General features: G+C 46.5%; 1 protein-coding gene and 1 pseudogene across 9 annotated transcripts in view; one reads left to right on the top strand and one right to left on the bottom strand.

Moving 5' to 3' along the window:
* Positions 1 to 23,530, top strand: part of CTCF (CCCTC-binding factor) — a 51,772-nt gene that overhangs the window by 22,983 nt on the left and 5,259 nt on the right. For all 9 annotated transcript variants that reach the window (XM_075536225.1, XM_075536226.1, XM_075536227.1 and 6 more), the window contains 8 exons: positions 9,997 to 10,786; positions 11,080 to 11,250; positions 14,416 to 14,549; positions 17,942 to 18,062; positions 18,654 to 18,803; positions 19,438 to 19,598; positions 20,101 to 20,283; positions 21,077 to 21,212. In XM_075536225.1, coding sequence (XP_075392340.1) covers positions 10,006 to 10,786; positions 11,080 to 11,250; positions 14,416 to 14,549; positions 17,942 to 18,062; positions 18,654 to 18,803; positions 19,438 to 19,598; positions 20,101 to 20,283; positions 21,077 to 21,212 — 1,837 coding nt within the window. In that variant the 5' untranslated portion in view covers positions 9,997 to 10,005. The remainder of the gene's footprint in view (positions 1 to 9,996; positions 10,787 to 11,079; positions 11,251 to 14,415; positions 14,550 to 17,941; positions 18,063 to 18,653; positions 18,804 to 19,437; positions 19,599 to 20,100; positions 20,284 to 21,076; positions 21,213 to 23,530) is intronic.
* Positions 2,737 to 3,708, bottom strand: LOC142431761 (glyceraldehyde-3-phosphate dehydrogenase-like; annotated as a pseudogene).

Here is a 23,530-nt window from a genome sequence, read left to right on the forward strand (position 1 = left end):
CTTATGTATTTTGGTTTTTATATGTTATTTCTCTATCATGCTCTGCCTGAATACATCTTAGATGGATCAAAGCTAAACTTAATTTTTCCCACAAAACATTTATAGTTTTTCTGACCTCTAATAAAATATTGACAATACCATAAAATATGTATTATTATGACTATAACATGTTTGATATTTGTATAGAAGACTATCATTCTCTTTCAGAAATTTGTTGCTATCTTCAGTATCTTTGTTTTTCAGGTCAGCTTTAAAATCACCATCAAGCAGGAAGAATTAGTTTCTGTACTGTCTCTGGTCTTTCCAGGCATAAGTAGGATCGCTCGTGTTTAATGAAGTATTTAATGCTGCCGTGAGGTGCTTTCCAACTTACAGCGACCCCGTGTGACAGGATGAGCTGCCTCATGGGATTCCCAGGGCTGTGCATCTTTAGAGAAGCAGGCGGCCACATCATTCTCACTCAGCCACTCGGACATAGTTGAACTGGCCACTCTTCTTGTAATCAGCCAAGCATTCTTAGCCACTGCTTCACCAGAGCTCTTGCTCTGCAAATAGGTCCTGCACATTTGGGGTTTAGATGGTTTCAATTTTAATATATTTTGCTGTGAATGCTGTAATTGTATATATACTTATGCTTAACTCTATATTTTTTACTTATTCACAATATGTGTCTACAGAGGCTGCAAAAATTTATGGAAATGCTCCATCACTTTTCAACTTCATTTTGTTTCCCATTTTTCAAGTCCTCTCGTGTATATATAATTTTATTTATAGCCCATTGTATTCCACAAATAATTTGGGAAGCAATGTATGGGAAATATTATAAAGGTTAACATTCCAGAAGATACAAATTGAAATAGAAACATAGTACTGTGTACTTGGAGGGGAAATAATAACTGGTGTTATTTAGAAGCCTTTTGCCTGAAGCAAGATGGGGCACCAGCAGCTCTACTGAAGCCACCCAGCCTGGGTGCCTGCTCTTGCCACATTGCACACACCTGCACAGTCTGATGGGGAAATGCGGCCTCAATATGTGCCATCAGTACTCAGAGGATGTCGCCTCCGTCAAGCTGGACTAAGGGAGCTTTGAATGGATTATACAAGACAGCTACCCCATAGAAGAGGCAATGCCAACTATTTGTACATAAAACCAAAAATTTCAAGTTGGTTAAAAAAAAGTTGGGGAAGATCATGTGTAGGCCTCTCCCATAAAAGCAATAAATTTCTCTGCGGAGGAAAAGCATTTCTGAGCATTTAACTCCCGATGCAGTTGCTCCCACACATGCATTAGTAAAAGCACAGGCATTGTGCCAAAAACAAAAGGCCGGGCAGTAGGGCCTGTGGGGCCCAAGTATACACAGCTTTCTGGTGATCTGGCATAATTGTGGGATGAAGCCTAGAGTCAAATGTTTCATACCCTGGAGAGGCCAAGTCAAATAAGGACAGAAGTATTCTTTGAGTTGAGCATGGGTGACCAGAGAACCATTCTATAGAACAGCGGTTCTAACCTGTGGGTCATGACCCCTTTGGGGGTCGAGCGACCCTTTCACAGGGGTCGCCCCGTTCATAACAGTAGCAAAATGACAGTTATGAAGTAGCAATGAAAATAATGTTACGGTGGGGGGCGGGTCACCACCACACGAGGAACTGTATGTATTAAAGGCTCCCGGCATTAAGAAGGTTGAGAACCACTGCTAGAGCACTGGGGAGCAGAAGCAGCCTGGTGAGCTGCGGAATAGGAGAGGAGGAGAATAGAGACAGCTATGGTAGCATTGCGCTTGGAGGTCACAGAGCCAGTGGAGACTTTCTAAGATGAGAAAGATTTGAGCAGCATAAAGCTGGAGGCAAGAGAGGTAGGGCTGACCCAGCGACTCCCTGCTCTGGAGCCTAGACCACCTTGGGGCCTCTAGTGGAGATCAGGCCCTTTCCATCCTCCTATCAACAGGGATAAAGGATTGCCCACTGGCCAGGTTTTCTTCCTGCCTTTCCACTCCTCATTCTCAGTTGCCCAAATTGCCTTGCCTCAGTCTAAGAGGCCAGGAGAGACCCAGAAAAGTGAAAGCCCAGGGAGGAGTGGGATGTGGTGGGAGGAGCCAGACAAAGAGGAAGAAGGAAGGCTGTTGGTTGTCTGGGTGGTGAATAAGAAAGAGCCTTTTTAATAAGAGCAGATTCTTCAGATAGGAAAATAAAACCCTATACCGATTATATGTATAATATTTCATCTAAAAAAATAAACATTTTTTTTAAAAAGTAAACATCTTTGGGGCAGAGACTGAAAACACCACCACAGTGTTTGAGTGTCTAATTGTGGGAACTGAGTGGTTTATATGTTTTATGTGCGTTGTCTTTCATGTCCTGAAATAAACAGCCAATTGAAACTTGTGAGAGCCAGGACTCAATGAGACTGCCCCGCTCTCCCAGGTCTTACAACTTTTCTCTGGTCATTTAAGTGGATATTTGTATTTTCCCCCTTTTTTTTTCTTTTTTTTTGGCTGGGTACAGTGTACATGACAAGGTCGGGCTCTCTAAGCCCCTCCCCTTCCTTCAGGGGGTTTGGATGTTATATTCTCAGTGTGTTGGGGGATTCAAGTGGAGGCAAAGACTTCCCAGCAGCTGAGGACCTCTGTTCCTCTAGTGCTGTTGCTGGGGCTGCTGTTCCAGGGGGCTCTTACTCCTTGGAGGCCTTGTGGACATGAGGTCCACCACCCTGTTGCTGTAGACAAATTCATTGTCAGACTAGGAAATGAGCCTAACACAGTGGTCTTTGAGGGCAATGCCAGCCCCAGCATCAAAGGTGGAAGAGTGAGGGGTCACTGTTGAAGTCACAGGAGACAACCTGGTCCTCAGTGTAGCCCAGGATGCCCTTTAGGGGCCGCCTACTTCACCACCTTCTTGATGTCATTGTAGTTGCCAGCTTTCTCCAGATGGCAGGTGAGATCCACGACGGACACATTGGGGGTGGGGACACGGAAGGTCATGCCTGTCAATTTCCCATTCAGCTCCAGGATAACCTTGCCCACAGCCTTGGCAGTGCCAGTAGATGCGGGGATGATGTTCTGAGCAGCTCCACGGCCATCTTGCCAGAGTTCCCAGAGGGGCCGTCCACGGTCTTATGGGTGGCAGTGATGGCGTGGACTGTGATCATGAGTCCTTCCATGATGCCAAAATGTCATGGGTGACCTTGGCCAGGGGGTTGAGCAGTTGGTGGTGCAGGAGGCATTGCTGACAATCTTGAGGGAGTTGTCGTTCTTCTCGTGGTTCACGCCCATCACACACATGGGGGCATCGGCAGAGGGGCAGAGATGATCACCCTTTTGGCCCCGCCCTTCAGGTGAGCCCCGGCCTTCTCCATGGTGGTGAAGACACCGGTGGACTCCACGACATACTCGGCACTAGCCTCGCCCCACTTGATGTTGGCGGGATCTCGCTCCTGGAAGATGGAGATGGCCTTCCCATTGACAACAAACTTCCCATTCTCAGCCTTGACAGTGCCCTTGAACTTGCTGTGGGTGGAATCATACTGGAACATGTAGACCATGTAGTTCAGATCAATGAGGGGGTTATTGATGGCAACAATATCCACTTTGCCAGAATTGAAAGCAGCCCTGGTGACCAGGTGCCCAATGCGGCCGAATCCGTTCACTCTGACCTTCACCATCGTGTCTCGCGGATGCGGCTGGGACTGCACGGGAACGGGAGAGGCAGCTGTCTGTCACAGGAGGAGCAGAGCGAGTGTGTTTTCCTTCTTTAAGGGGTTTCCTTCTTACACAGTTCTGGTTTATTGTGCTTTCATAAGCTGGGATGGGGAGAATGCTTAACATAGATATAAACCCCTCTTTTGGAGGCACTGAATAACAGAAAAGAGGTTTGAAATTCCTAGAAAGTGACAGGCACAAGCAGGGAGGGATAGAGGGAGAAAAAGGGAGGTGGCTAGACATTGAGAGAAACTGTTGAAAGCAGGAGATGGGTTGCGATTGGCCCACCGGGGGCCAGGAGGGTCCTGGCTTAGCCTATTAGTGTTATTGATTTGGAGGGGAAGCTAGAGGAAGTTAGGGTAAAGGGCTCCACCTTGTGAGGGAATGAGTTGTGATTTCAAACATAGTTTCTGAGAGAGGTGACGGCTTGCTACTTCTGCGTCTTCTGGGTAGAGATAGATGGCAGCTACTGCGTAAGACCCTGCGGAGCTGCTGCTGTTGCAGTGACCACGGGGAGAGGAGGCGCTGTAGCTGTACTCCTTGGCAGCACAATTGCTTTCGAGGTGTGCTTTTTCTACCCGGATTACAGTTCTGTACCCCTATAGCACTCCCAGTGCGTAACACATTTAAAGATTTCTGTCCCCAGCAGCAGAGAGGGCTTGTTCTGTAACGCATCACTTTGTTGCTATAAAGTATAAATCCAGAGGACTCAGCCATTAGGTGGTTAAATGTTTTCCCTCTTTTATTACTGAGGTTTTTGGAACCACATGGATTATGAATGTTTTGTTCTTTGCATTGGGTACCATTCTTTAAAATGCCTCTGAGACAAACGGGGCTTTTTCGCTGATCCTAACATTTTATTTGCTGGGTCACTAATTTGAGGGCCTTTGGGGCCTGGGAAAAAACTTCACTCTTAAAAAGGAATATGCGAACAGTCATGGTATAGAGTAGTAGTTTGCAAGCTTAATATGTATGTAAGTCATTTGCCTTTTGGTTAAACAGAGTCCTGAGTGTTGAAGTTGATGTGTTTTAAGTATAATACGTGTAACGCACTGGTGATCTGGCAGTTTTTAAACTTTTAAAAAAAATCATTGTATTAGGGCTCATACAACTATTATCACAATCCATACATACATCAATTGTGTAAAGCACGTTTGTACATTCATTGCCCTCATCATTCTCAAAACATTTGCTCTCCACCTAAGCCCTGGCATCAGCTCCTCATTTTTCCCCTCCCTCCTCGCTCCCCCCTCCCTCATGAACACTTGATAATGTATAAATTGTTTTGTCATATCTTGCACTCTCCGACGTCTCCCTTCACCCACTTTTCTGTTGTCTGCCCCCTAGGGAGGAAGTCACATGTAGATCCTTGTAATCGGTTCCCCCTTTCCAACCCACTCTCCCTCCACCCTCCCAGTATCGCCACTCACACTACTGGTCCTGAAGGGATCATCCGCCCTGGATTCCCTGTGTTTCCAGTTCCTATCTGTACCAGTGTACATCCTCTAGTCTAGACAGACTTGCAAGATAGAATTGGGATCATGACAGTGGGTGGTGAGGGGGAGGAAGCATTTAGGAAGTAGAGGAAAGTCGTGTGGTGTGTTTCATCGTTGCTACATCACACCCTGTCTGACTTGTCTCCTCCCTGAGACCCCTCTGCCAGGGGATGTCCAGTGGCCGACAAATGGGCTTTGGGTCTCCACTCCGCACTTCCCCCCTCATTCACTATGGTAAGATTTTTTGTTCTGATGATGCCTGATACCTGATCCCTTTGACAACTCGTGATCACACAGGCTGGCGTGCTTCTTCCATGTGGGCTTTGTTGCTTCTGAGCTAGATGGCTTCTTGTTTACCTTCAAGCCTTTAAGCCCCCAGATACTGTATCTTTTGATAGCCAGGCACCATCAGCTTTCTTCACCACCTTTGTTTATGCACCCGCTTTGTCTTCAGCGATCGTTATCATGGAGGTGAGCACACAATGATATGATTTTTTGTTCTTTGATGCCTGATAATTGATCCCTTCAGCACTTTGTGATCACGCAGGCAGGTACATTTTTAAAACTTACAGGTAAATTCTACAGCACTCTACAAATGTCCTTTGACCATCACCTTGTATAGCAATGTTTTTTTTAATTGGGGATTTAAAAATATAATTTTATTAGGGTTCATGCAACTTCTCACAATCCATACGTACATCAGTTGTGTAAAGCACATTTGTACATTCATTGCCCGATATTTTTTGCTTATATTCTTGCCCCCACTCTGATGGAACTTGGAACTAACTCTTACTGTATTTGCATCTTATTTTTGAGAACAAGGGACTACCAAAAGAAAGCAGACCTAGCCAGACAGGCATCCTACCTAATACCTTGGTTCTGTCCCAGGCAGATGGTGGAGTGTGCTGAGCCTGGTCAAAAACGTGTTTATTGCTTCAGGCTTGGATTCTATCTTCCAGGGCTTTCATAGACCAATTAGGCAAATGGATCATTTTAGGAAATTTATAAGTGCTGAAGTGTGCAATTAATTTATCAGCCAACAGACATTTAGCAAAGGGTAATGGCCAAACTAGGAGGCAAAGACCATTTATAGAGGTCTAAACATAGGCATGTACATATGTAAATATATATATGATGATGATGGGGAAATAGATCTATGTACATATATTTGTAGGTTTAGTATTTAGAAGATGGACATTGGGCCTCTACTCATGAACTCCCTCAATGCAAGAACACCTTGTTCTATTAACCTGGCATTCCATGATGCTCACCTTCGCAACACGATCACTGAAGCAAAGTGGGTGCATAAACAAATATGAAGAAAGCTGATGGTGTCCGGCCATCAAAAGATACAGCCTCTGGGGTCTTAAAGGCTTGAAGATAAACAAGCGACCATCTAGCTGAGAAGCAACAAAACCCACATGGAAGAAGCACACCAGTCTGTGTGATCACGAGGTGCTGATAAGATCAGGTATCAGGCATCAAAGAACAAAAAGTCATGTCATTGTGAATGGGGTAGTGCGGAGTGGGGACCCAAAGCCCATCTGTAGGCAACTGGACATCCTCTTACAGAAGGGTCATGGGGAAGGAGACAAGCCAGTCAGGGTGCAGTATAGCACTGATGAAACATACAACTTTCCTCTAGTTCTTTAATGCTTCCCCCCTCACTCCCACTATCATGGTCACAAGTCTGCCTTACAAGTCTGGCTAGACCAGAGGATGTACACTGGTACAGATAAGAGCTGGAAACACAGGGAATCCAGGACAAATAAACCCCTCAGGGCCAGTAATGAGAGTAGTGATACCAGGAGGAGAAGTGGAAAGTGGGGGAGAAAGGGGGAACCGATCATAAGGATCTACATGTGACTTCCCTGGGGGGTGGACAACAGAAAAGAAGGTGAAGGGAGACATCGGACAGTGTAAGACATGAAAAAATAATAATTTATAAATTATTAAGGGTTCAGGAGGGAGGGAGGGGGAGGAAGGTGGGTGGTAATGAACTGATTCCAAGGGTTCGGGAGGTGAGGGGAATGAGCTGATACTAAAGGTTCAAGTAAAAGGAAAATGTTTTGAGAATGATGAGGGCAACAAATGTACAAATGTGCTTGACACAATGGATGCATGTATGGATTGTGATAAGAGTTTTACGAGCCCCAATAAAATGATTTAAGAAAAATAAAAGGGCAATGGCCACCAGACCTCTGCATGCTTTGTTGTGTTGAGGATGAGTTGGGTTGCAGAGAAGGCCGAGCCTACCAATGACCATTTTTCCTGTGAAGAGACGGAGAGCAGCCAGACAGAAATCTGAACAGGCCATCCTTGGCTTGGGCCTAAGGGGTTTTGAAAGCCAGTGGAGTGTTACATGCGTTTGCCCCCTTTGCAATAGTGACACATCTTGTTCAAGAAGTCAAGCCCTGTTCTTTGTGAAACCATAAATCTCAACTCCCCCCATGTAGGTGTATGAAGTATATACCCTTTTGTCATTTCAGAGCCATCTAGACTAGCCCCAACTAACATCTTTCTTCTACTTCCTCCTCTCCTGAGCTTTAAGCCTACTATTAATTTTTATCATAACCAATTCTCTTATGCATTTATTCTAGCTAAAGAATCCAGACCTCCCCCCTCCCCCAACTCTGCCCTTAAATGTCTTGTGTTCAGCGTCCCGTTCCAATTCCACATCTATGAAGCATCATGAGCTCACACCACCTAGTTTTATTTTAAACCACTGCGCCTATCTTGTTCCTTATGTGAGACAGTAGCTCCTAGAATTCAGGACCAGGTTTGTGGCTCTCTGGAGGCTTCATGCAGGTGATCCTGACTTTGGCTGCCAGCATGGATTCAGTGGGAAAGGTGCCTGGGTAGAGAGAGTGGAAGAAGCAAAAACTTCTGTTTGAGCAGACTAAGCCACCAATATAAAACACCTTATACTCCAATCTTGAATTACACTTTAAACTCTAGTCTTAAATTAGCATTGTATGGACTATGGTTATTAGATTATTACTTTGAATTAGATAGTTGTTCATACCCATTTGTTTATAGTTATCAAGTACTCTTAGTACTTGCATTGGCTGTAAGAGCCAGAAACAGTTGATTGCATGATCTCCCCTCGTTTTCTTTCTGCTGTGTGTGTGATTCAGTCAGCCTTACTGAGATCATTGGTACTAGTTGGGCACAATGCTCAAGGGCACAGCTACTTGATAGACATGGTCCCTGCTCTCGGGTAACTCGGAGTTCTAGAGGGGAAAGAGAGCCCTTAGTGTCCCGATTACGGTCTGCTAGAGGAGCTGGGCTATGTGTGCTGCACAGGATCCTGGGGGCCTGGAATCTGAATCCCAAGTGTTGATTCTCCCTCCAAAAGCAGAGAAGGGGGCACCCACCCCTCCGACAGAGCATGTTCCGCTTCAACAACACCATGCTCTGACAGGGTGCTGATAAATGCATACAGTAAGTGCATGAGATCTGAAGGTGTTTGTCAACAATTTCATTTATTCATTCATTCATTTATTTTTAAGGCCCACTTTATTGGCAAGTAATCCGCATATCACATAATTCAATATTGCAGTCATGTTAAGAAGAGTTGTACAAGGGAGAACTGATTGCAATGATCTAAGTATAACCTTGCCCCACGCCACTCCCAGGACAAACAGAAACGTGAGTGAAGGGAGACAATTGTTGGTGTAAGATATGAAAATCATAATAATTTATAAGTTTTCAAGGGTTCATGAGGGAGAAACGAAGGGAAAACAATGAGGAGCTGATACCAAAGGCTCAAGTAGAAAGGATGGTGACAACTTATGTACAAATGTGTTTGATACAATTGATGTATAAGTTAGTATAAGAATTGTAAGAGCCCCAATAAAATAATTTTTAAAGGAATTTTTTAAAAGGAAGAGTTATACGGTCATCAACAATCAATTTTAGCATACCCCCATGGTTAAATGGCTTTTAAAATGAGTTGTGTAATTACCATCAGTTTAGTGCTCCCACATACATTGTTTGCTCCCCCTACCTCCTCACCTCCCTGTCTCCCTCCCTCCCTCCCTCCCCTGTCTCCCCTGTAAGCCCTTGCAACAGTTCTCTCTGTGCATCTACTCCTGGGCTTCAGTTCTCTTTCATTTTGATTGTTTTAAACTTTTTGTGATTTAGCTGAAGGTTTTTAGAACAGTACACCAGTTTCCAATTGAACAGTTAATGCACATTTTATTTCAACTAATTAATAATTATTCAGTATTATCTAATATATGTTCAGAACTGAAATTTCTATTGTCGTTTGTTTAAATTGGGACCCCAAGAGGATCCTTGCATTGTCTGGCTGTTACAGCTTGAAGTGTCTTAGATCTGTCTCAGCATTTCTGTTGACATTTATGGTCCAGCACATTCTTGTGGTGCGAGACTGATTTGTGCATGGTAGAATGCTTAGTAGCAGAAATTGCCCTGTTTTGGAAGCACTAGCTGCTTTGTTCACCCTCCATCCTTCCCATTTTCTCTCCTGGTGATTTATCCCCCTCCATCTATGTTTTGCTGGTTTTCGTCCCTGTTGTGTAATTTAACATCTTGTGTCACACTTTTCCTGTTAATTGGTAGTTAGAAAGAGCAACTTAATTAGTTTCAGATTTTTCTGGTTTGGTTTGTCCAGACTGCTTCAGAGGTGGTGGTTCCCCTGTTACCAGAACCCACCTACTATCTTTGTGTCTTCTTAAGATGCTGACAACTACTGGTGCCTAATGTATTCTTGGGGATCTTTTTATTGAAAGGTATGTTTTCATTCAGACTGTTGTAAGTAACTGTGTTCTCCCTTACTGAAGGAAGGGGCGATGGAAGGGGAGGCCGTGGAAGCCATCGTGGAGGAGTCGGAGACGTTCATTAAAGGAAAGGAGAGGAAGACTTACCAGAGACGCCGGGAAGGGGGCCAAGAGGAGGATGCGTGCCACCTACCCCAGAACCAGACGGAGGGGGGTGACGTGGTCCAGGACGTGAACAGTGGTGTGCAGATGGTCATGATGGAACAGCTGGACCCGACCCTTCTGCAGATGAAGACTGAAGTAATGGAGGGGGCAGTGGCTCCAGAAACGGAGGCCGCCGTGGACGATACCCAGATCATAACCTTGCAGGTTGTAAATATGGAGGAACAGCCCATCAACATAGGAGAGCTTCAACTTGTTCAAGTACCTGTCCCTGTAACTGTACCTGTTGCTACCACGTCAGTGGAAGAACTTCAGGGGGCGTATGAGAACGAAGTATCTAAAGAGGGCCTTGCTGAAAGCGAGTCTATGATATGTCACACCTTACCTTTGCCTGAAGGATTTCAAGTGGTGAAAGTAGGAGCTAATGGAGAGGTGGAGACGCTCGAGCAAGGAGAGCTTCCCCCCCAGGAAGATCCGAGTTGGCAGAAAGACCCTGACTATCAGCCACCAGCCAAAAAAACCAAGAAAACCAAAAAGAGCAAACTGCGCTACACAGAGGAGGGCAAAGACGTGGACGTGTCTGTGTACGACTTCGAGGAAGAGCAGCAGGAGGGGCTGCTGTCGGAGGTGAATGCTGAGAAGGTGGTTGGTAACATGAAGCCTCCAAAGCCAACCAAAATTAAAAAGAAAGGTAAGACTGGCTCCCTCTCATCTCGAGCACACAGCCCGGCCGGTAAGCAGGTGGTTTTATATGAAGAGATTGCTTGTGAAAGATCATTATTTGGGAACCAGTCTAAAAGGAAAGCTTCCCGATTCTTTCTTTTCTTAAAGGCCTGAGGAGACAGATTGATCAGTGGCCTGCCATAGTTATGATGACATAATATGTCTTAGTATAAAGGCTAATAGGATAGATTTGTAGAAATTTAAGATTGGGCTTAATCTTTGATACCCTGCACCAGGTAACTGTTGTATTTTTGCATATAGGTGTAAAGAAGACATTCCAGTGTGAACTCTGCAGTTACACGTGTCCACGGCGTTCAAATTTGGATCGTCACATGAAAAGTCACACTGACGAGAGACCACACAAGTGCCATCTCTGTGGCAGGGCATTCAGAACAGTCACCCTCCTGAGGAACCATCTTAACACACACACAGGTGCGGATTTCGAATGTGGGGCCAGGAGATGAGTGCTGCGCTGCCCCGCGCCCCCCCCCCCCCAAACTCGCGAAGGTTAAAGATCAGGATACACCCGGATTTGACGTCTAACCCCGGCTGCTTCCAGCTGCATGTAATCTTTATTTTAAGCAAATGCACTTAGTTATGGCAATCAAGAAATTTATTGAGAAGTAATCCAAATTCTGTAAGGATTTAAAATATCTACGGTCAATAAGCTCTAATACACCTTCTCGCCTACCTCATTATCTGACATTTTGAATTTGAGATGAGAGTCAAAAACCTCTACTTAAGTCATCTTAAGTCCAGGTGAGAAGAGAACCTTTGTGTTTTGAGTAAGAGTGCCTCCCTCCAGCCTGGTGTCCTAGATCTTCCCAGCCCACCCCTCTCCTGGTCAAGCATGTAAATAAAGTTGGAAAACAAAAGGTCAGGGCCTTGGGCCCTTAATCTGCACTCAGTGCTCTCTGCTGTACCACTTGGGTCCTGGCTGCCGGGTGACAGGAAGGTGACAGAAAAGAACAGACAGGATGCAGGTCACTTCACCTTCCACACAGAGACTGGGGCCGTGGTCCCAAGTGGGAGTTTCTGTAGCAGGAACTCAACTCTGAGTTAGCATAATGCTGTACATCCTGGCCCAGTTGGCTCCACTGGAGGTTTGAAATGACACAAATTGACCCACACCACCATACTGAAGTCCTGTTCCGAGAGTAGAGAAGTCACTAGCTAACTGCTAAGGTCAGTGACTGCAGGCCAGGGGGCAGCCCCAGCCCCACGAGGCCACCTCCAAAATGACTCCTGGAGCCTAGAGAGCATTTGCTCACTGAGATTTTACCTAAGACGGCGTTTTACATAATACTAGTTTTTATACAGTGGCCTGGTTTTTGGAACCTAACTATCAGTAAGCAAATGGTGGATGTTTTTCCTGAAGAGAACACCATTATGTTGCTAGCATTTAAAACTATGACCCCAGAAAAGTCCCGGGCAACAAATGCCCATCCACTATGAGGACCACCATTAGGGGTCAAGTCTCCCACATGCGGGGCCGCTCCAGCAGTTTCTGTTTATCTCACCTTGGGGAAGAGACATAATTCCCAATCCCAGGATGGAAAGTTGAAGGCAGTACTATCTAATTCGTTCCGGCAACTCCAGCCTGGATATGTTTGTACTTCATACACATTGGAAATAATGCTGGTCAGGGACCCCAGGAGCTCCCCGCTGTCTCAGGTCTCGAGTCCCGAGAGAAGCAAAGTCCTGTGGGCACTGGCACACCCAGCCTTTCTTCTGAGCTCTCCACATTTTGAAATTTGCCTGCAAACTCTGAAACCAAACTCACTGCCACCCAGTCCATTCCGCCTCATCTCCTGGTAGGAGCCTCTTAGAGCCGCCCTGTGCGCTTCGAGACTCCGTCTTGTTAGGAGGAGAACGCCTCACCCTGTGAAAGCACCTGCTGGGTGGGAACCACCGACCTCCTGGCTCACTAAAAAAAGCTAAGAAAGACATCCTTTTCCCAGCTTGTTCATGCAGATTCCTTTCCCTTGAGCCAAGGTCTTCACCTCTTCTCACATGCTGACTCTGATTTGGACCTGCTGTCGTGGCTGTCAAGTGGGCATGACTCAGTGGATGCTGTACTTTTTATAAGCAGTGCGCTGTGCAGGAGGAGCGTCTTGACTGATAGAACTCAGCCTCTTTTCAACATCTTCCTAGTCTCTACTTGAAAATACGGTTTATTTGGCAGTGCCAGGTTGGGGCACATGACTAGCTAAGATACATCTGGCTAGCGTAGGACCTCCTGGGGTGGGGCTGGGCGGCACCTTGACACAAGTACTGTCTGTAGGACCTCAACCTTGAAAATAATTTTCATCTGTCAGGTTTCCCAGACCTGATTGGGCAGGACTGATTCATATTAACCAAGTCTCAAGAGTTAGGTGCATCTACCAGAGCACCAGTCTGTGGTAAGAAATAAGCCTTCTCATTTCGAGATGTAGTTAGTTGTCTTGCGGGCTAGGGAAATGCTCCTGCCTGTGTCGATACCATTGACCTACGAGTTGGTGCGTGTGGGCTTTGAGCAGAGAGCCACGGGTCATCAGTCAGCGGGGTGAAAGCTCCTGCCCCAAGCGACATCCGAGTGAGTCTTCCCTGATGCCTGGGCCCACGTTGCCCCTGCACAGCTCTAGGTCAACACAAACCCAGTTCTTTTTCAGTCACTAAAGAAGCAAATGGAAAAAGCAAACAAATGTTCCTTGGACTCTCTTCATGTTCCCATTACACGCTTGTCTCCAGGCTTCTCTGCACCAGTCTAGAGCAGCGGTTCTCCGCCGCGACCCTTTCATACAGTTCCTTACGTGGTGACCCCCAACCAGAACATTATTTTCGTTGTTGCTTCATAGCTGTCATTTTGCTACTGTGATGAATTGGGCGGCCCCTGTGAAAGGGTTGTTCGATCCCAAAGGGGTTGAGACTCACAGGTTGAGAGCCGCTGGTCTAGAAAGAAACATTTCCGCAGGTGGCTGGTTCTAGTCATTAAATTGTGGTTCCTCCTAATTCCATTCTTAGAGAGAAATCTGCCTTCAGTTGTACAGTTCAGGAATACTTACTCCTTACGCATTGCAAGCCCCCAACTACAGACGATCCTAGTGTTCTGAAGAGTGGTCGGCTGCCAGCGTGATCTGCATGTGACCGTCAGTCCTCCCTGGTGGACATAGTTCTGATGATGTGCTTCACAACAAAGATCCAGATAGGGCCGCCAAAGTAGTCTCTCAGCGCTCCAGGCAGACCTTTCCTAGGGAAGCCAGCTTGTTAAGTGGTTGAAAGAGGGTTGCAGGGCATTTTTGGTTTTGTTCTGTTGATTTTTTTTTAATCCATCGTGATCAGAATATTCACAAACCATTGTTTTGTAAAATTACATAATTCAAGGAGAATTTTGTGTTTGAATTTTTATCTAGATTCAAATGGTTGGTCACTGAGGAGAAACTCCATGTTGGCACCTGTTTCTAGTATTGTGAAATTAGAGTCGTTACAGGGCCGCTGAGCCCCGCTGGGGATTTTGAAGCCGGTCTCAGGCTGGGTCAGAGTGGGTGCATGGATCCCACGTGGAACTCTGCCATTAACTATGTCCTTGTCCTTCCTCCTGTGCCCACCTTTCTCCAGGTACTCGTCCTCACAAGTGCCCAGACTGTGACATGGCCTTTGTGACCAGTGGAGAGTTGGTGCGGCATCGTCGTTACAAACACACCCATGAGAAGCCATTCAAGTGTTCCATGTGCGACTATGCCAGTGTAGAAGTACGTGTGGGCTCCTGGTGGGGGCCGCCCTTAGGTAGCCTGACTCGTGAGGTTCTGCAGCGCCCAGATTGACTAAAGAGGGGCGAAACGGGTCACACCCCTCGCCCGCCCCGTTCCTCTCCCCCCCCCACCCCCCGCAGAAGGAATGTGAAGAAGGACTGACACCGTAGCACTAGGTTTACAAACTTTTTTATATACTTACATCTGTGGACACATTGTCAATTTGACACGCGAACAAAACTGCACAGTCTTATTTCAAAACACAACCAGACACCATCAACTTATGAAAGAAACTGATACTATATGTTTATATAAGATGTGTAATATTTTACATGAGACAACCTTTGAGAACCTTGGTTTGTGGGGGTCCGTTGGGTCAGTTAAAGAGGACAATCTTTGCTGCATTGTTTCTCTTTACTTTTGATGTTTACTTTCTAGAACTTTTGGACACATTTCTATTTCTTACTGAAATAATGCTGTTACGAATGAAACTGATTTGCTGGAATCAGTACACAGTTTATGTTCACATCAAATTAGCACATATCCATAGAGTTAGGTCTACCACGCAGAATGTCCAGACTGTCTTGTCACATGGGTTAAAAACGGCTTCTGTAATCTCTGTTGAGATTGAGCTGTCACCGCATCCTATAAACCTAGTGTTAAGCAGGGACACTGGATTCAGAGGATGTTATGAGAAAGTCTACCAAACTTTAAAGAGACAGATCATGTACGTGGTTCAAAATCTGGCCAAATAACTTTCAAATGGAAGGCTTAAATCAGATATTAGTTCAAGTCACTCGTCTTCAAAACTGGATAAAGCTACTCCCAAAAGAGAAAACTATTGTATTCTCATAGGGAATAAAAATTCTGAATAAAATTATAAACATACCAAATTTAGTAATACGTGGAAAAAGTAAGCAGGTATTAAGTCGAATAGATAAACTACCCAGATCTATATTAGGGAAGTATTGATGTATAGTGTTACCTAAATTGATGTATTATTTATACATTGAGAAATTAAAGAAAAGCCATATGTCAAGTATGCTAGTAACTGGGGCAAAGTGTCCAAAAAATTTCAGTATTCACCACTGTGTATGGTTTCAGCAAGTTGAGAGTAAAGAACTTTGTATGTGTACTGGAAGTCTCCAGTGAACCCAGCCTAACTCACTCAGAAGCATTGGAAATCTCCCCATGCCATGAGGAAGAGGACAAAATAATCCTCTTCCCTTACAATTTCAACATTGTATAGGATATCCTAGCTGATGAAATCAAGTGAAAAAACAGAGCTCCAGATATATTTTTTTACTGATATATTTACTTGAAAATTTAAGAATATCAAATGAAAGGCATTGGTTTTAACAAACAGGCTCCAAGAATTGACAAAGTAGCCATTGAAACATTTCAACATGTGGATGCAGTGCTGGGAAGACAACTCCCTGGCCAAACGGTGGGGAAAGAAAGCTCCACGTTCATGCCCTTCCAAAGAAAGGGGGCCGATGAGACAGACTCCTGAAAGTGTCCAACAGCACCAGTGTCACACGAGTCAGCTATACCAAAGGGAACTTAGCACGCGCAGCAGGCCATTGTCAGGGAGCTGCTAGAACTCAGAAGAGGATGTGGAACAAGGGATATGGGTGTTGGTGTTAGATGGATCTTGGGGTCTTGACTGAAAACAATACTGGAAAGATCTTTACTATGTTTTATTGGCTATGCAACTACAAGTTATGGATAATACCGTGAAGAATTCGGGCTCCAGAACTTGTAGGTAGAGTAAGAGGCATTGGTTGAACAGTTCAAAGGGGTACTGTGTGGCTTAAGATTAGGAGAGATGTGAATCAGCTGTTACTTTCCTCACGTGTCCCTTCCACATGCTAAGTGATCTGAGAGGCTGGACTATGATAAGGATTGGAGGAAAGACGATTTATAACTCACCATAGGCAGATGACATAACTTTGCTGAATGGAAGAGAAGTCGAAGCACTTAATACTAGGTCACGGATTATAACCTTCAGTATAGAATACACCTCAACATAATTGGCCAATAAGCAACCTCATAAAGATGGAGAACAGATGGAAATAGTCAAAGATAGCATTTTACTTGGATCCATAATCAACACGCATAGAAGCAAGTCAAGATCGTGTGGAAATTTTCTATGCAGCATCTAAGTATGTAAAAAAAAAGCTTTTCTGTTTTTTTCTTTGGTCGGAGGATCCGGGGAGACACTTACAAAATTTCAAATCCATGATCAGTGAGGATTCAGAGCACTTCTTGGAGCCAGGTCTGAAATGTGTGGTTTGGGAGAAAGACTGAGTCCACAGTAGGAGGCAGAAGACTTAGTGATGACGAAGTTGGGGTCCCAGAGCCTTGCCAGCCTTGGAAGAAGTGCAAAAGACAGGAAGTGAGGGCGGTTAAAACAAACTCACTAACTCATCCAGAATTTGAAAGGAAACCAATCCATCAACAGGCAGCAGATTATTCTAAAGCCATTGAGAATTACTAAACATGAAGGTGCTTCAGAAAACTAGAAAAATTCCATCATCTTTTCTTCCATTTCCGCAACCCATTTGAACACCCTTCGTGTAGAGAAAGGGAGGGAGTGGTGAGTTGGGGTCTGGCCCCAGTGCAGGGGCAGAGCTAGTCCGAACCCTAGCAGCAAGACCCTTTGCTTCCCCGCCCACATCTTTCTACTCTCTCTCCTGCCCTTGTTTGATTCAGTCTCCATCCCTCTCTTGTGTCGCTTGCTATAGCTGACCCCTGGAAAACCCAGTGAAAACCAGTCAATCACTAAACGTTTTTCATGAGACACCTGCTGGAACTCCCATCTTGGGTTCCCCATTTCCCTTTGAGATTGACCGATCCTAGATTTTATATACAGAAAGTCAGAAAACACACAGGAAGCAAACAAGCACCCCAAACCACATCCACAGTGACTAGACACACCACAGAAACACCTCAGTCGAAAAGAAGTGTGAAAAGGTGAGGCAACTTGGATGAGTCCAGAGGGGATCATATGGTGAGGAATTGCTACATTTGAGCCTCGCTGTGTCTCCGTGGTCGGCTTTGCAACCTCCCTATCTTAATGGCAGAGGCCTTCCCACCCTTGGACTAGGTAATGTCTGTCGGTCCTCACCCACAGCAGAAGGAACGGGAGGAAGTGCTACACTACACAATGTGTACCTATCTCTGCTCGAACCATCAGTGGTGGTGACTACTTTTCCACTTGGGCAGCTTTCTGCGGTTAGGCCTCCCTTGGTTATACGGATTGGAGAAGTTACGGTTGCAAGTAGTAAGGTGGATGTGACGTTATCTGTTGGTGGTGTCTGTGGAATTTCAGTGCGCCAGAACTAAGTCTTTGTGGCTGTCCGTGTTAATAAGTTGCCGTCCTGCCGTAGGTCAGCAAGTTAAAACGTCATATACGGTCTCACACTGGCGAGCGTCCGTTCCAGTGCAGTTTGTGCAGCTACGCCAGCAGGGACACCTACAAGCTCAAAAGGCACATGAGAACCCATTCAGGTAGGACTCTCCGCGAGCGGCTTCCCAGCGTGCGCACAGCCCCAACCAAAGGCCGGCAAAGAGGTGGATTCTGGTTCCGCAGCATAGGTCTGACTTTGTTCTTCAGACTACACGCTTGAGCCCGGATGGTTTCGTTACTCAGTGTGAGTCTGCGCAAATGGGAGGAGATAGGACTTTTAAAGAGACAAAATGCAAATCTCGAGTTTTTAACTTGTAGAAGTTTATTGCTCACTCCGTGTACCTACCAAGAAGAACACATCGTCACTCTGGCCCACTGTGGACTCTCCCCAAAGGCAGGCAGGCTTGTGCAGGGACAAGATGTGAAGGGTTCGAGTGGAGCTGGGCAGCACACAGTGGCTGGTAGTCCTGCGGGCTTTTCAGCTGGGGCTGGAGGTTGGCATGTGCAGAGCAGTGGCCTATGCCAGCCTCTGCCCCTACTCCCACCCCCAACCCTCCCAGCCACACACTGGGCTAAGTGTGTGAGACCTGAAGGTTCCCTGTGACTTAGCACATCTGCCCCTGAGTTGTCCTCCAAGTAAATGACAATGTCTTCATCTCATTGAATGTGTTCATTCTGTATTTCCTTTGAAGGGGAAAAACCTTATGAATGTTATATTTGTCATGCTCGGTTTACCCAGAGTGGTACCATGAAGATGCACATTTTACAGAAGCACACTGAAAATGTGGCCAAGTTTCACTGTCCCCACTGTGACACTGTCATAGCCCGAAAAAGTGATTTGGGTAAGTAGATGAAGTGGAGGCACGGCTAAAACATGCTTGGTTGGTTGGTTGGTTTTATTGAGTCTGGGGGGTTAGATTTATGAAACTACGAGGACCAGAAACAACCTCACTCGCTGACTCTTGGGTTTATATGGAGACAGTTGCCTGCCTTCTGGAGCTGCTGCTGCTTAGCTGCTGGGTTTTCCTCTGGGATCACGGCACAGTCCACGCGGGGTTCCCCTGATGCCTCACTTGGCTTCCGTCACTATGCTTGAGCCCCGTCTACTCCTTGCCTTCAGCCATCTTAACTGGTCTCCCCACGTTTGTTCCTCTTTTTAAGTTGATTTTCTGTGTGGCGGCCAGAGTCGTTGTTTCACACAGCAGTACCGCTGGCCATGGAGTTGTTTCTAACACATCGCAACACTCCAGGATAGAGTGGACATGCCCCTTTCCTTTCTGAGGCTGTCCATTTTGAAAGGAGCAGAGCGACCGGAGGCTTGAACCCAGTGGTCTTGAGGCTGTCAGCACAGCTTGAAGCCCACTGTGCCACGAGGGCCCCCCCCCCCCCCCCAAGCATTAGAAGGACCTGGGCTGCTGTGTCCGTGTGCTTGTTTACATTTTCCCAAGCTGGACTGGGCTTTGTGTTTGCTTCCAGGTGTGCACTTGCGAAAGCAGCATTCCTATATCGAGCAAGGCAAGAAATGCCGCTACTGCGATGCCGTGTTTCACGAGCGCTACGCCCTCATCCAGCATCAGAAGTCACACAAGAATGAGAAGCGCTTTAAGTGTGACCAGTGTGATTACGCTTGCAGACAGGTAGGACGAGCACAAGATGCAGTGCGGGCTTTATAAACGTGTGGGGGTTGTTTTTGTTTTTTTAATTAAATTAAAAGTATTACTTTGAATTTCACTCAACATTTTCCACATGTGCATTTGAGCGGTGTCAGCTACACCGTCTGCAGCTCTTACCGGGAACCGACAACGAACTGTCGGGTTTTTAAACTGTATGGTTTGGGAGGAGCGCCCCCAAATGAAAAATAGTTGAGAGGCCACGGCCTTCGGTTGCATTGCCGCTGACTGCAGCTGAGGGTTATTGTTAGTGACCGCTTTGCCTCCTCCTTTTTCTCAGAATTATGTGTAAGTGGAAGTCCTGAGCTGGCGGGTCTCGGGTGGGGGAGGTCTGCTGGTAGAGTGGGAGTCCAGGACTTGTCCGCACTCCCTGGGCCCAGGTAAGGATGACTTGGTGGTCTCAGCGGTGGGCGAGAGAGGCCTGTCCGCTATGTGCCTGTGCATCTGGGACCCTTGGCTCTCATTTCAGGAAAGGCACATGATCATGCACAAACGCACCCACACTGGGGAGAAGCCTTATGCCTGCAGCCACTGCGACAAGACCTTCCGCCAGAAACAGCTGCTCGACATGCACTTCAAACGCTATCACGACCCCAACTTTGTCCCTGCGGCCTTCGTCTGTTCTAAGTGTGGGAAGACATTTACTCGCCGGGTAAGGCTCCCACCTCGCCTCCTGGTGATGCTTCTTCATTCTGCAGTCTTGATCTTCCGCTGCCGAGCAGAGGAATTCTGCGGGAAACAGCGCTGCTTCCTTGAAAGACAAGGGCAGTCCCCAGCCAGTCACCCCGTCTAGATGACTGCTACCCACTGTGAACCCCACCTCTGCTTCCCTAAGTTTCCGTATTCTGAGTCATTTCCTTAGAGGGGGACAGGGCTCGTCGGATCCCCATCTACACCCTATGTCTGTGGCCTGCTGAGCCCTCCTCAGAGGATACCCCCCGGTCTTAGGAGGGGCCAGCCTCTCCTGGTCTCCCGCGCTCAGCTCCAGAGTCAGAGCCAGCCCCAGGTGAGGAGAGCACAGCGCAGCCAGGCCTAGCAGATCTCAGGAAAGCCAACGGTGACATGGTCGTCCTTCTTGTTTTTCACCTTTATTTAATAAGTGTTTATTGTGAACCCACTCCACGGAGGCAGTGTCCTGGGTACAGGGTTTGAAGCAGTCGCCGAGACACTGTGACCAGGGTCCTGCCGGCTGTTTTGTTTCTTTATAAATGATATAGAAGCAGTTTTGTCTTTTCCATTATGAATTGTTAGCAGTTCTTACATGTTGCATCATTGCCGACTCGTAGCCACCCTATTGTGGCTGATCCTGCTACTCCTGCTCCTGCTCCTGCGTCCTCCTCACACCTCCCTTCACTGTGCTTCATTGAAACTAACAACTTCCAAGTTTCCCGTCTTGATAGTTGCTTTTTTAAAAAGTAATATGAAAGAGGGTTTTGTTTTGTTAGAATACCATGGCAAGGCATGCTGATAATTGTGCTGGTCCAGATGGCGTAGAAGGAGAGAATGGAGGAGAAACGAAAAAGAGTAAACGTGGAAGAAAAAGAAAGATGCGTTCTAAAAAAGAAGACTCTTCTGACAGTGGTAAGTGGCTGGGAGATTTTGTACCACTTTCTTGTGTGTGTGTGTGTGTACATGTGTATATATGATAGCTATTTACTCCTGGAGAGAGAGAGCGCGCGCGCGCGTGTGTGTGTGTGTGTGTGTGTGTACATGTGTATATATGATAGCTATTTACTCCTGGAGAGAGAGAGCGCGCGTGTGTGTGTGTGTACATGTGTATATATGATAGCTATTTACTCCTGGAGAGAGAGAGCGTGTGTGTGTGTGTGTGTGTGTGTGTGTGTACATGCGTATATATGATAGGTATTTACTATTAGAGAGAGCGTGTGTCTGACAGAGAGAGTGTGTGTGTGTGTGTACATGTGTATCTATGATCGCTAGTTACTCCTGGTGTGTGTGTTTGTGTACATGCATATCTATGATCGCCAGTTACTCCTGGAGAGTGTGTGTGTGTACATGCGTACCTAGGATCGCCAGTTACTCGTGTGTGTATACATGTGTATCTAGGATCGCCAGTTACTCGTGTGTGTGTGGGTGTGTGTACATGCGTATCTAGGATCGCCAGTTACTCCTGGAGAGAGAGAGAGAGAGTGTGTGTGTGTGTGTGTGTGTGTGTGTGTGTGTGTTGTGTGTGTATGCGTATCTAGGATCTCTAGTTACTCCTGGAGTGAGTTTTTGAGTCTGTTTTTCTTGGGTCATTCAGCGCTTCATCTGGCGCATGTTAAATCCAAAGCAAAACTATTATCTTTATTCAATAACTATAAGTGAAATTCTCAAAATGGTCACCTCCGAAGGCCAGCCCAGGGTCTCCCCCATGTTCTTAACATACCCAGTCCACAGGCAGGTGGGGGTTGAGCAGTGGCTGATGCATCTTGACCAGCGTCTGCTTCAACTGCCCTGCCCGCCATAGACTGAACTGTGTCCCTGCCTGTGGTTATGGTCCCTGGGGTGTTGCATTGTGAGGCAAGTGTCCTGTAAAGTGGGTCTGGAGTCTCTCGAGTTACTAAAATCGCAGGGGGTGGTGATATCAAGCACGTGGAGATCGCCCAAGAGCAGGTGCTCAGGTGAAACAAGGACCTTCTTCCAGAGCCGACAGCCCTCCCTTCGAATCCCCAGCTCTAGACTCCCGGTCTGTTGAGAAAATCCGTTCCAGTTGGTTAGCCACCCACTGTTGTATCTGCGTGGCAGCGGCAGTAGGAACCAAGAGGTGTCCTTCAGACTGTGAGGTCAGCTTTTACCTCCGGCCTTTCCTCCTCCTCTCTCTAATAAAGCCAACCCGCCTTCCGCCCTCTCGCGTTCTTTAGGGTGCCCTTTTGCCTTTCCAGTCATGAAATCCAGGCATGAACCAAGGGAAAATCCAACTCAATGCCATCCAGGTGAATGGGGTGTAAGGCGACCCTCGGGGCCTTGGGAGACCGTCCCTGTTGTCTTGGAGCCTCTCACCTTTCTCCCCGGAGGCAGGCGGTGATGGCAAATGGCTCACCTTCCAATTAGCAGCCCACTATGTGACCACCGCGCCCCAAGGACTCCTCCAGGCGTTCACAGTTCTTTTTGAGAGTTGGGGTCCGTGATAAAATGCTTGGACGGCTGGGCCCTGTACGAGAAGGCTGATCTGAAATGGAAAAACAGTTTTTTCCTGCTTTAACTTTTATTATTTTAAGCTTGATTTGTTCCCAAGCCTTAAGTTTTCTTCTTTTGGGAAATCTTTTTCTCTGCAACCTCCTCTTCTGATTTAGGAACAACTTGTTCCTCTTCAGTCAGTATCATGTCAATGTGGCAGGAGGAGTTCATGGATGGAACGATCCAACCATGAACTCTCTCAGTGCAGCGGCGCATCTCAGGGCCTTTGTTCATCTGGATGTGCTCAGTGACCAGAGAATCCATGGCTAAACCCTTCAGGTCAGCATGACTCTTCATTGTTAAGCATGTGCAGCAAAAGTTCAGCACTCTTGGGCCACCGACCCGGGGTCCATTTGGCCTGGGCACACCTGCCAACGCCTCCATTGGCACCGTCGGAAGGGCGCGCTGCTTCTGCAGAGTGACGGCTTTCAAGTGTTTGGTGGCTTTCGGATGTGCATGCCTTTGATGGCCTGGGCAGTTTCACAGTGTTCTTGAAGTGGACCTGGAGATTTGACTGTCTTGATTTGCAGGATTTTGTAGGGTTTCCTGGGTCAAGTGAGTAGGGAACCATTTTGGCAGGTCACCTCAGGCCTCTACAGGAAGGGCGAAATGAAAAATTTTCATGGAAAAACAGTGTAGAAGCATTTTACTCTGTGTGATGTATTTTACCAGAAGCGCTATCAGAATTGAGAGGCTCCAGGTAGTTCCTAGTGTATTTC

Source organism: Tenrec ecaudatus, chromosome 18 (assembly GCF_050624435.1).
Source record: "Tenrec ecaudatus isolate mTenEca1 chromosome 18, mTenEca1.hap1, whole genome shotgun sequence".
Lineage (NCBI taxonomy): Eukaryota > Metazoa > Chordata > Mammalia > Afrosoricida > Tenrecidae > Tenrec > Tenrec ecaudatus.